The sequence below is a fragment of the Acomys minous genome, assembly GCF_964271855.1.
Source record: "Acomys minous genome assembly, chromosome: 20".
Lineage (NCBI taxonomy): Eukaryota > Metazoa > Chordata > Mammalia > Rodentia > Muridae > Acomys > Acomys minous.
Window position 1 is genome coordinate 15,781,900 of NC_140502.1, and position 13,362 is coordinate 15,795,261.

Here is a 13,362-nt window from a genome sequence, read left to right on the forward strand (position 1 = left end):
ACTCCTGAGCCCTCAGTGGCAGCTGGCATTGCAGGTAACAGCCAATCTTAGGGATTAGGATTTCTTAACCCTTTGACGAAAGCTGTGTTACAGCCCTTGGCCCTCAGTCTGAGAGCCTTAGGTCTAAATACCCGACACCCTCTGTGTTCTAGAGATCAGAGCCCAGTGGGTGTCAGTGTGTCTGGGCTGAACTGTTTGTTTCTGTATCACAGACCTTGTGAAGAGAAGGACCGTGTGTGTGTGTGTGTGTGTGTGTGTGTGTGTGTGTGTGTGTGTGTGTGTGTGTGAACTTTGTGTCCACACATTGTTTCCGAACTGCCTCATGGCACAGCGGCACCACAGACACAGGGACCTGCAGCCCTGTAAACTGGACTGGGTTCTCAGTCCTACCTAAACACCTTGCATTTGACCCTGTAGGGGAACAGGCCTGTGTCTGGCCGGGTCGTGTTAACCTTTGCTTGGAGGACTTCCTCCACTGGCAACATGGAAGCAAATGTAAATGTTGGAGGAGCCCAACCTGTGTGTGGTAGGATTGAACTTGTCCAGTTGGAGCTTTCCTGATGGTCTGCGTTCTAGTACCCGATCGTCAGTCAGCTGAGGCTACAAGAGGAGGCACTCGAGGGTCAGGAAAACAAAATGTATTATGCTAATGAATGTCAATACACTAGCTCATGTAGATCCACGACTGAGGACCTTGTGAAGTCACCCACGTTGGTCAGGAGGCACAAGGACCAGGGGGACCATCTTTCTGAGGGAAGGGAAGGCAGGCAGAGTAAACAGGTTATGATTTTAGGACTGGCAGAGTGTTGGTATCCTCGAAGCCTATTGGCACCCAGGGCTTGAGGACCCAAGGCAAGGAAGACTCAGTTTAACCATGCTTTGTTCTGACTACTGCAGCAGCTGGGCTCTTCTGGAAACAGGGGCTCTTCCATAAATGTCTTTATGAAGAAAGCATGGGGTGGAGGACAGCGACTACCCAAGGGAGGCACTGGCCAGACGCATCCTATCCTGGAGACACTGGAAAGGGTGTGCTACATCTCGTGACTGTGCCCAGAGAACAATCTATTTCTGTGTCCTTGGGTGCTCTGGCCTGTGCATTCTGTACGAATGACAAGTTCACTGACCGTGAAGAATGGGGCATCCCAGCAGCAAGAGCACGCCAGGCAAAATGACGCCAGGTCAGAAATGTTTGGGGAAGCTTCTCAAGGACATCTGAGACATCATAGAGGGACGAGGACATCGGAGCTCCAGGGACAGGTTGAAAGGCACACAGAGAGGAGAAAGTATGGCTGTCACGTGGCTGGTGGGGGAAGAGGCAAGAGGAGGGCAGGTCAGAAGCAAGCACAGACAACAGACAGGGAGTGCAGTTTGCCCAACAGCCAGGCCTGTCCTTTGCAACCACTTTCCCATCACTGTGCTCTAAGACAAATGACAACATTCATATTCACATTTGAGGATAACTAGAGCAGCTGCTCGGGCCAAAGTGACATGTATCCTGCCATACTTGTACCTTACTCAAGAAAGTTTGGGAAAATCGCAAGTCACACAGTAAATAGTTGCCCTGTTTTATTTTTTAATGTCAATTTTAATAAAATATTGCATCATTTAAAAAAAAAAAAGAAAGTTTGCTCAAAAGGTGACTCACTGGACAACTTCCTGCCATGAAATGACACCACATGAAGGCTGGAGAGATGGCTCAGAGGTTAAGAACACTGTCTGCTCTTCCAGAGGTCCTGAGTTCAATTCCCAGCAACCACATGGTGACTCACAACCATCTATAATGAGATATGGTGCCCTCTTCTAGTCGGCAGGCACAGATGCAGGCAGAACACTATAATAAATAAATAAATCTTAAAAAAAAAAAAAAAGGAAAAGAAATGACACCATATGATCTGGGTAACACAAACCGCTGCTGCAGGAAGAAAGTGGGTAGGGACAGCATGAAGGCAGGAAGGGGTGAGAAAAGAGAGGCCTGATAAACTCCAGTGGGAGGCAATTCTGAGTTCACAGAAGGAGGAGGGAATGGATTAGAGACGAGCCTTCGGTGAATCTATAGGACTGGAGCCTGTGAGATGCGGAAGGAAGGTGCGGAAGGCAGTATTGGGCAAGTGTCAAGCACCACTGTGGATTAAAGCAGGGTAGACGTGAGAAAGGTGTCTCGGCGAGGGTTTCACAGGAGAGGCAGCCTCTCAAGTCTGTGTTGGAGGATTGTGGGGAAGCAGGGGTGAAGGCACAGAGAGGACCTGGCAGGTGTCCCTTCTCGGCTGAACAAACAGCAGCAAAGGAACAGGCAAGAGCAATAGTCATGTAGCATATGACGTTTGGGGCTTCCTGCCTGGAGGATCTTGGGTCACCTGAGCCAGGAGAGACACCCAGCTTTACCTGCTCTGGTTCCAAGAACCAATGCAGATCCTTAGTCCATTAGTGTCTTCTCTCTGGGACCAGCCTGAGCGGGATATGAAGGGCACTAGGAAGCTTTTAGCAGCTCCCCAATTGGTCTAAATCTCCATGTCCATTAAGGGGACTTCACTGGGACCTCAAATGGACAGGTGTTCCCAGATGGCCCCCAGTCGGTCCTTAGACACCGGCTAACATGGTTACCAACCCATGTTGTTCCTGGCTCCTGGTGAACTCAGGGTTTCTTCAAGTCACCGAGGCATAGTGACGTGGATCTTCAGGTGCACCATGAGAGCCGAGCTGCGGCTAAAAGCTTTGCCACAGTCACTGCACTTGTAAGGCTTCTCTCCGGTGTGTGTACGCTGGTGCTCAATGAGGGAGGAGCTCTGTGCGAAGGCCTTTGGGCAGTCCTTACACCGATAGGGCTTCTCTCCAGAGTGGATCCTCAGGTGCCGGACCAGAGCCGAGCAGTCGCTGAAGGCTCTTCCGCACACATCACACCTGTAGGGCTTCTCCCCCGTGTGGATGCGCTGGTGCTGCGTCAGGTGTGTGCTCTGGCTGAAGGCTTTGCCACACGTATCACACTCATAGGGCCGCTCTCCTGTGTGTACCCGCTGGTGTTGGGTGAGGTGGGTGCTGCGGCTGAAGGTTTTGCCACATTCCTCACACTTATAGGGCTTCTCCCCGGTGTGAATCCTCTGGTGCTGCGTCAGGTGGGTGACTCGTCTGAAGGCTTTGCCACACTCTCTACATGCATGGGGCTTTGCTCCTGTGTGGACAACCTGGTGTTGGGCAAGGTGGGTGCTCCGGCTAAACGCCTTCCCACACTCAATACAAGCATAGGGCATCTTCTGAGAGTGGCTCTTTGGGTGGGCCTCAAGGGCGGAAGTGTTCTGGAATGTTCTCATACATTCACCGTCCTTAGAGGGCTTCCTCTCTGGGTATGTATCTGGAGGCACTGTCCCATTATCAAACAACGGGCCAAATTTCTCCTCTGAAGAAACCTTGTCTTCGGAAGGGAAGTTGGGCCACATGTTGCAACTGTCTCCTGAGGCATCAGACTCATGACCAGGCTGATTTTGGGGGGCATCCGTGTGAGGCCCCAGAGCTTTTCTGAAATCCATCTCTTGGGCAGCACACGTCATCCACAGTGCTCCTAGGAGCTCTGGCTGGCTCTCTGAGCTGCTCTCGGGTTTACAAGTGTGGGCAAGGGTAGATTTGGGGGGAACATGTTCCATGAGGGTTTCCGTGTCCATGTCTGGTGGCTGGGACTTGTCTGGACTGCTCTGTTTGCGACTTGCCTCGTCAGGTCGCACTCCTGGCTCCCACCCTAGAACCATTCGAATCACACTGTTACTTCCCCACCACAGATCACCGCACAAGCCCCTCCATCTGCTTGAGGCTCCATGCACCCCACTCTGAAAGAGGAGATGTGGGTCGCTCCTGTCATGTGGCCCTGCTTCCAAAAGGAAGTTTCCCCTTCAGGGTCTTGGATAAGAAAAACGATTCTGGCTTGTCCTCTTAGCCTACCCTAAACTACATCACGGTTCTGATTTTTCCTCTCCCAACCAAACCATCTATGCTGCCAAGGCTTCTGATTTGGCTAAAATGCAAAAGGGAGGACTTTCATGCGGATAACATCGGGAAGAAACAGGAGTGGAGGGAGCTAGCCTAGTCAGGTACCTGTGTACTTCCTCCTGGCCATCTTGGGCAGGGGCCAAGCTCTGTGAGTTCAGGCCTTGTCCCTTAAACCCAGCAGCTGTGTCTGACAAGAGTGGCAAAATGAGACTCGATCCAGGTGCTGGGGACTGTCACTTCTCACAGCAGAGCTCTGGGTGGACACCTGTTGCTGCGGTGAGGGGGCTCATCTGCCTCTGAAGAGGCTCCCAGATCTGCGTAAATAGGAGGGGGGGATAGGCGCCCCTGCACTGACCTATCTATCAGAGGTGCATGGGGTACCTGAGGGTACCCTTTATCCCAGATGTGAGTCAAAGAAGGGTGCAATGGCTGTTTTTCTAGTCTACACTTGGGCTGAGTGGGCTCAGAGACAGGCCCCTAAGCCTAGACGCTGAGCTGCCAGTTGGCCACTCCTTAAGCAACACTGCGGTCACCTGGAGCTCAAGGTGCGATACGGGCAAGCAGGGCTGCTGGCTCCTATCAGGGTTTTGCTGTGTGCTAGACTCCAAGTGCAGTGTATAGCTTCCAGCGCCTCATTCCCGTTGCAGAAGGAGGTACTCGGTGCCTCCACTGTAAGATGAGGAGACGGAGGCTCAGCTGAGGAGGTAGGTGCTCAGTCCCAGGTACAAGATCATAGGGGTAGCCAGGCATAGTCAAGCATGCCTTTAGTCCCAGCACTTGGGAGACAGAGCCAAGAGGATCTCTGCATCCAAGACCAGCCTGGTCGACATAGCTTGTTCCAAGCCACAGTACTACATAGTTAGTTCGGAGCCAAGAGCTACAAAGTAAGCTGCAATAACTTCACCCACTCACTCACTCACTCACCCACTCACAGGATTAGTAGAGATGCTGAAGGCTTTGGGACTTGATCAGTTACCTTTCAGCCAGACTGGGACTTGCTCTGGAGGCTTCTGGACTAGACTGTACAGTACTTGGGTCCTTGCATCCTACCAGACTTCTCTGAGATGGGCTTTATGTGTGGGTCTCCTTGAACGACGGGTACCCATTCTAGTTCAGGGCCATCTGACACCCCTGCCCCGAGCCTGCCGCGCCCCAGATCCTATAGGCTAGCATAGGGAAGGTCACAGGTGAGAACACAGAGACACTTACTTGCTTCTTTGCCCCTCCCTCTCACTCAAGGCATCCAGCCATTTCTTCTGGGCCAGTGGCTTACAGTTCCGCAGTGCTCAGTGCCTCAGACTCACTGTTCGTTCCTGGGATTTGACTGGCCAGAGGTCAACACAAGATCTGACTAGTTCAGCTTGGCTCACAGTAGACACGGCTTGCTGTTTTTCCCCTTTCCACTTGGATAGGAAACAAGTCAGGGGCTGCCGGGCTCCTTGGGGAGATAGATGCTAGGGATGTAGCTCGGCTGGCAGAGTGCTTACCTACATGCACGAAAGCCCTGCATTTGATCCCTGGTACCACCTAAAGCTGGGTGTGGTAGTACATGCTTGTAACCCCAGTATTTGGGAGGTGGAGGTTGGAGGATCAGGGGTTCAAGGTTATTCTCAGCCATGTGGCACATCTGAGGTTAGCCTGGGTACAAGAGACCTTGTCTTTGAAAAAATAGATAAATGAAATAAATCTAATGTAGAAAGATCCAGACCTAACAGTTACAGGATGTGTGAGGGCAAGCTGGCTCAGTATCAAGTGCTCCCTGTGCGAAGTGTGTGGATATTTGTCTATCTAGGCCCCTGACCCTTAATGGCTTGCGATTTGGTCACAGCTAGGGTACAAATGTGGGAGCAATCCCTAACTAGAGCTTGGTTTTGCAGCCAGGCTGTGCCAGAGCTGTTACTGCCTGCCTGCTGCTCCTTTTTTTTTTCTTCCCGAGACAGGGTCTCTCTTTCTTAGCCTTGGCTATCCTAGACTCACTTGTAGACCAGGCTGGCCTCGAACTCACAACGATCCACCTGCCTCTGCCTCCCGAGTGCCGGGATAAAGGCGTGCGCCACCACAGCCCGGCTTCTGCTGCTCCTTCTTACCTCTCCTGTCCAGCAGTTGAGTCAGATCTTCTACCAGAACGGCTGCCTCCTTTCCATTCTTTGGGCACTGAGCCCCCACCCAGGCCTGGATCTCAGGGGGCAGCGCACCCAGGAACTGCTCGAGCACCAGCAATTCCAGCATCTGTTCTTTGGAGGACGACTCTGGCCTCAGCCACTGGCAACACAGCTCTCGCAGCTGTGCCAGAGCCTGATGGGGGCTGGATGCCTCCTCATAGCGGAAGTGTCGGAAGCGGAGGCGCGCAGCCTCAGGGTGGGCAGTAGGACTGGGGCTGGAGTCCTGGCTCTGGGAGATGCTGGCTTCTTCCTCCTCCTTCACCTTTACCTCAAGGAAGCTGTCCTGTTGTTCCCAGAGTAGTGGGCTCAGAGGGCACTTGGGGACGGCCATTGGCCAGAACTCAGGGAGACGCCGCCAGCTGGCTGGAGCCTCAGAATTGCGTCTGCAGAAATGTCAAGAGCTTCATCACCACCTGAAAAGAGGGAGGGAGGGAGGGTTGGGCTTGAGGTAGCCAGACTGGCTTCCGGTTCACCAGCCTCCTGCTTCATCCTCCTCCTCCGTGCAGGTCCTACCATGCCTGGTAGCTTGGTTCTTTTTAGATGGATGCACTTGCGCCAGGGAGATGGATTATCTGGTAAAGGCGTTTGCCACCAAGCCACTCAATGCTCGCATAGAAGGAGGTGAGTGTCACCACCGTGCTAGCGCCTGCTCAGAGCTAAGGATCATGCCAGTGGCTCCATGTATTGGAAATATACAACAAGGAGGAACCCACTGGGCTCCTGGAGAGCTTCAAACCCATGGTTAGGATGATCCTGGCTAAATTCAATGGGCCTCAAAAACAAAACAGTCATGAATACAGGACGAGTTGTAAAGAGGAAGGGGATAACAGAGGTGGGGGAAAGACTCAGGGAGCAGTTTACAGTAATCAGAATGCATGCATGAAACTATTAAAGAACAAATCCAATAAAGTTGTTCTTTCTTTTTCTTCTTCCAAAGGGCCAATGAGATAGCTCCACAGGTAAAGGTGCAGGAACTACACTGGTAGAAGGAGAAAACTGACTCCTGCTTGAACACCATGGAAAGATGGAAAAAAAAATCTACTTAGGAAGCCAGGCCTGGTGGTGCACATCTGTAATCCCAGAACTCAGGGAGGCAGAGGCACGTGGATCTCTGTGAGTTTGAGGCCAGCCTGGGCTACAAAAGCAAGTACAGGACAGCCAGGGCTATAAAGAGAAACCCTGTCTTGAAAAACCAAAAAAATAAAAAAATAAAAATGTAAGTCTACTTAGGGGCTGGAGAGTTGGCTCAGAGGTTAAGGGCACTGGCTGCTCTTCCAGAGGTCCTGAGTTCAATTCCCAGCAACCACATGGTGGCTCACAACCATCTGTAATGAGATCTGGTGCCCTCTTCTGGCCTGCAGTCATACACAAAGGCAGAAATAATAATTTTTTAAAAAGGACATTGGATTCTCTTCCGGACTTGGGTTCCACTCCCAGCCCCAGGGGCTCACAACGGTCTGTAATTCCAGTGTCAGGTCATGTGATGCCCTCTAATGATTTCCACAGGCACCAGGCACGTATCTGGCACACAGATCACTCATACATATAAAAACAGAATAGTAGCAGAACCGCTGTATCTGGCATGAATCTGGAGTGATGGCACCCAAGCTTTAAAGCACCCTTTTGTCAGTGAGTTTTCTCCGAGACTTTACAGGCTTTTTCCTTTGAAGGCTTCTCAGAGCCTCTGCATAACTTAGTCCTGAGACAGGCCTGGCCCACCAGAAAGCCTCCTATGGCCGAGGATTCCTTAGGGTGCTGGTTCTTTCAAGACAACACCTAGCTCAGATATGAAGTTTTGGTATGCAGAAATTGACTTGCTAAAAGAGCTTTTTGTGGGCTAGAGAGATGGCTCAGAGGTTAAGAGCACTGGCCGCTCTTCCAGGGGTCCTGAGTTCGATTCCCAGCAACCACATGGTGGCTCACAACCATCTGTAATGTGATCTGGTGCTCTCTTCTGGCCTGCAGGTGTACATGGAGGCAGAGTACTGTATACATAGTAAATAAATAAATCTTTAACAATAACAACAAAAAAAGTGCTTTTTGTCTTAACAATAAAAAGAGCTTCTGGCCGGGCATAGTGGAGCACGCCTTTAATCCCAGCACTTGGGAGGCAGAGGCAGGTGGATCGCTGTGAGTTCAAGGCCAGACACCAAACTATCCCAAACAAATGAACAACTACAAATAAGGGAGGGGCTTTGACTTAGTTTACTGTTTCCACATATGTAAATGCCAGTTCTGCTTAATCAGTCTTCATCAAGTTTCTTCTGGGTACCCAGCTCTGTTTAGGGATGCCAAGACAAGGAGGCCACGGTACCTGTGCTCAGTGCCTTTACAGAGAAGGAGATAGGCACACATTGATAAAATAACAAGGAGTTGTGGTTACAGTGTGGGACAAGAGTAGGAGCAAATAAGGACAGGCCCTGGAAACTGATTACACGCTAGGTGGCCCTAGCCTTTTGCACCTGTTAACACAGTATGATGCTCTATAAGCCTGTTTCCATTTTGAAAGCTGGGGAAACCGGATTAGCTTCTTGGGTCATCTTGTCAGTAAGTAGAGAGCCGGTCTTGGATCTCATGTACTTGCTGTCCTCCAGTGTTTCCTTTATTGGGGGGTGGGGGGGGATGCCCCTCAGCCTTTCCAAACTGCAGGACAGCGAACAACAGCGGCTGCTTGGGTGCTGATGAGAACCCACTTCATGCATTACTAGCTAATGCCTTTCGCAAAGAATAGGTCATGGGTTGGGTGAGACAGCAAGGGAGGTAGAGGTGCTGGCTGCCAAGCCTGATAACTTAACCTCAATCCCTAAGACCCATACCTTACGGGGAAAGCAGAGAGTGGGCTCCTTTAAGTTGTTCCCTGACCTCTACACATGTGCCATGGCCTCTGTGCATGGTGTGCGAGCACATGTGTGCACGAGCACACGCATACACACACACACAAACACACACACACACACACACATCATATATATTAAGAGCTTTAAAAATGGTTATGCCTTTTGGTTCAATATTACACTTCATTTCAAGTCTAGCTTTCTTTCTTTCTTTACAAAACAGAACTCAGCGATCCTCCTGCCTTCTGACTCAGTATTAGTTCGACTCAGAATCAATCCCCATTTCTAGACAGGGAAGCAACTAGCATGTGGCAAGGGCGTGTCCTTCAGAGGCTCGGTCCTCACAGTGCAGACTTTATCACTCTGCTCCTAGTCAAGCATAGCAACAAGCCCTCTCTCTCTGTCACCAGAGCACCCAAGTTTTACCCCAGACATTTCCATATTGTTTCTGAGATGGCAGTAAACTACTCCTAAGTCCAAACTAATAGTCCAGGAGAAATACTTAAAAAAAAAATTAGTCCAAGATAAAGAAAAAAAAATATATTTTATATATTGAAGACAGGCTGCCTTAGTTTGCACCTTCTATTTCTGTGATAAAACATTGGCCAAATGCAACCTGAGGAGAAAGGGCTTATTTTACCTCACAAATTACAGTCCATCCCATGGCTTGCTCAGTCTGTTTTCTTTCTTTCTTTTTTCTTTTTCTTTTTTTCGGTTTTTCGAGACAGGGTTTCACTATGTTATCTTAGCCGTCCTGGACTTGTTTTGTAGACCAGGCTGGCCTCGAACTCACAGAGATCCACCTGCCTCTGCCTCCCGAGTGGTGGGATTACAGGCCTGCGCCACCCCACCTGGCTTCAGTTCTTAAACTATAACCCAGGACCACGTACTCAGGGGCGGCCCCTGTGCTGGGCCAACCCATGTCAATCATTAGTCAGGAAAATGCCCTTAGAGACTTGTCTACAAGCCAGCTCTTGGGAGCGTTTCCTCAATTGAGGTTCCTCTTCCCAGATAACGCACTATGTAGGCCAGGCTAGCTTGGAAAAGAACGTGTGCCACCACGCCTGGCTCAATATATATGAGACTTATTATTTTTGCAGTATTCTGCCTGCATGCCAGAAGAAGGCAGCAGATCTCATTATAGATGGATGTGAGCCACCACGTGGTCTTGCTGGGAATTGAACTCAGGACCTTTAGAAGAACAGCCAGCGCTCTTAACCTCTGAGCCATCTCTCCAGCCCAATTATACATATTTTATGGTGGAATAAAAACAGCTCCAATGTGTGGCATGGTGGTGTACATCCCCGTGTTTGGGAGGCAGAGGCAAAAGGACCTTTTTATTCAGCATCTCCACCAGACACAGGATTTCACTCATACTTGAACTCAGTCACAAACCCACTTACAAAGTCCATCAAACAGCTATTTCTGCCAGTCGCTTCATCAGTCACTCGACATGATATACAAGGCCAAGATGCATCAGACACAATCTGTCGGGCACACAGTGGTCAGCCTCCCACTTTTGGTTTGTCAGTCTTACACTCTCTCTGTCAGCCGTCCCACACAGTAGTCAGTCCGTCCCACATTTTGTCTGCCCTGTACTCACAAACCACCAGGTTCTCCGTTGGCGTTCGCAGCTCTCATCCCTGCGTGCCAGGGTTCCCCCGTTCTCACCAGGTCTCCAGCACTCCCAGCTGACTCTTCCGGAGGCGTCCTGGTGACCAACGCACACGCGCCTTCGTGCCCAGGGACCACAACTCCCGACACGCCTAGCGCATGCGCACGGCCGAAGAGCACGTCATTTGGACTACAAGTCCCAGAAAGCACAGCGCCAATTCGTTGGGCCCGCTGGGAGCTGTAGTCCTGCATGTCAGCTCGGGTTGGGGGTGGTGGCAAGGGCGGGGCGACGACCGGAGTGGACCGTACTCCAGGCTCTTGTTTGTTGGGACAGAGATGGCTGTTGAGTTGAGGTTTTGGGATGCGTGGGAAGTTGGAGCATGCACGGAGCAAGTGAGTGAGGGCCATCCTTAGATGGCTCACAACCATCTAATTCCAGTTCCAGGTGTTCTGGTACCCATTTTCCGGCATTCGCAGCACCAGGCACACACGTGTTGCATAGATATACCAGCAGGCGAAACACCCACATTCACACCCACACCCACACACCCCTCACATTTATTTGGTGTGTGTGTGTGTGTGTGTGTGTGTGTGTGTGTGTGTGTTGTGGGGTATCTACCATGATGCACGTGAAGAGGTTAGGAGACAGCTAGTGGAAGTCAGTTCTTTCTTCTTTTTACCATGTGGGTCCTACGGATCAAATTCAGTCTTGGCAGCAAGTATTTTTATCCACTTAGCCTCCTTGCCAGCCATATTTTTGTGTGTGTGTGTGTGCCTGGGAACCCAGAACTTTACTCACCTTAAGCACAACCTCAAATTCTAAGCTATAATCCTTCCTCAACCTTTGTCATTTTATTTGATTTTAACCCTTAGCTAATACTAACCACGTGAGACAGCTCAGGGTTAGGACACTTTTAAGCACCACGGACAGCTCCCAGCTCTCGGCAAGGTGCCTGGCTCAGAAGGGATTACTGTTGGGATTTGCCAAACTGTCCACGATTTTGCTACCACGGCGCTGGGTAATATTCCGTGTACCGGCCTCAGCTCCATGCTATCAAACTTCATAGACAGCAGCCACAGGATGTCTGTATGCGGACAGTGCAGGGAACAGCAAGATACAAGGCAGCGAGTGCTTTGAGGGGAAAAATTGGTAGTACAGCAATCTCAACCAAACTCATTTCCTCACAGAGACTCTCAGGAGGGAAAGATGCGTTGCTCCGTCCAGCGGAGGCAAGAGCACCGAGCAGAGTCCTAAGGCATGGATTTGCCCTGTGCCTGCTGTCCTTCTCTTTCTTGCTTGCGAGCTGGGGACGGCAAAAGTGGACGGAATGTGGAGTCTCTCAGATACCGGATCAAACCAACTTTGACCTCTGCTGAGAGCCTCACTACTCACTCACCTTAGGATCTGTTTCCTACGTAGAAACGGACGTAACAATGAGGAAGACTGGCTGATCAGGCATTTAATAAATACTGTGGGCTAGGCACCACACCATGAAACTGAGTCTGAGAGGAATGAGAACAAATATTTTTTTCCTTTTTTGAATTTTTTTTTTTTGAGACAGGGTTTCTCCGTGTAGCCTTGGCTGTCCTGGACTCGCTTCGTAGACCAGGCTGGCCTCAAACTTACAGAGATCCTGCCGCCTCTGCCTCCCAAGTGCTGGGATTACAGGTGTATACCACCTTGCCCGGCTCAGAACAAATATTTTCTAATAATGTGTATGTGTGTATTTTTGGATAGGGAAGGGAAGAACCTTGAGGTTGATGAATGAATTTATAGCCCAAAAAACGCCCAGCAGAGGTTAGTAATCCTTATAGGTGGATAAGCCTAGAATGTATGGGAAGGAATATTGATTTGTTCCAAATCAGGGGGTTCTAGGAATTCTGGCCTACTATGCCCAGTATTGCTTTTTTATATTATTTTTTATTTTTTTAAGAAAAAATCTGCATAACCCTGGCTAGCTTGGAACTCGATATGTAGACCAGGCTGGCCTTGAACTCACAGAGACCTACCTACCTCTGCCTCTGGAGTGCTGGGATTAAAGGTATGTGCCACCACACCAAAATGGATTTGCACTTGTAAAGAGGCTGCCCATAAGCTGCGTGACTGATGATGCACACCTGTTATGTTCGAACTTTGGAGGTAGAGGCAGAAGCATCACTATCAGCTTATCTGCAGTATTTGACTGTTGGCCATATAGTTGTTGGGGTTCTCATAAACACATGTTGGGGTGTGAGGGAGAGATAAGCCTGTTTTCGTTACGATCTCAAGTGTGGGATGGGGAACGGTCTCGTGAGAGAACATGTGATGTTAGTCCACTAGAACACAAACCACCTAGTGAAGGAACTTGATTGTTGCCAGCTGAAAATTTGTAAACAGACTCTGGGAGGAGATATATAAATGAGCCCAAAAGTAAAGGCGTGGCCTTTGGAGACTTGGGATAGTTTTGGCTGTTTATCGCTCCACTTCTAGGCGCTCCTAGAGAGAACCGCTCCAGGGAAGGCTTTGGGGCTCCGGCTCCTGCTGAGGTTCTGGGTTCTGGTAACTCTAGGTTCCAGCAGAAGAAATCCTGCTGATTACACTAGGAAAATCGTGTACTTGGAACTGATATCCTTACGGTTTTGTTATTGTATTCTTTAATCCTCTTTTCCTATTGTTTAGGTTAGTCAGGTTATAAGTGACGTATGCTCGGTTAATAAGTTTGTAATAAAATATATTGGTTAAAAAATTTGAGCCTACAGGGTAGACTGATATAGAGAAAGAACAAAAGAACCAGGAA

At 49.9% G+C, this 13,362-nt stretch overlaps 1 protein-coding gene and 1 long non-coding RNA gene across 3 annotated transcripts in view; one reads left to right on the plus strand and one right to left on the minus strand.

Annotated features, from left to right (window-relative positions):
* The window catches only part of LOC311591661, a 42,046-nt gene extending 40,027 nt beyond the window's left edge, over window positions 1-2,019 (plus strand). For both annotated transcript variants that reach the window (XR_014777156.1, XR_014777157.1), the window contains one exon: window positions 1,870-2,019. This is a non-coding gene — a long non-coding RNA (uncharacterized lncRNA). The remainder of the gene's footprint in view (window positions 1-1,869) is intronic.
* On the minus strand, window positions 624-10,737 carry ZSCAN22 (zinc finger and SCAN domain containing 22). Its single transcript, XM_084771508.1, has 3 exons — window positions 10,575-10,737; window positions 6,063-6,550; window positions 624-3,727 (listed from the first exon to the last, which is right to left on the minus strand). The coding sequence occupies exons 2-3, from the start codon at window positions 6,466-6,468 to the stop codon at window positions 2,649-2,651; spliced, it is 1,485 nt and encodes a 494-aa protein (XP_084627634.1). The 5' UTR covers window positions 6,469-6,550; window positions 10,575-10,737; the 3' UTR covers window positions 624-2,648.
* Between the last annotated feature and the right edge of the window lie 2,625 nt (window positions 10,738-13,362).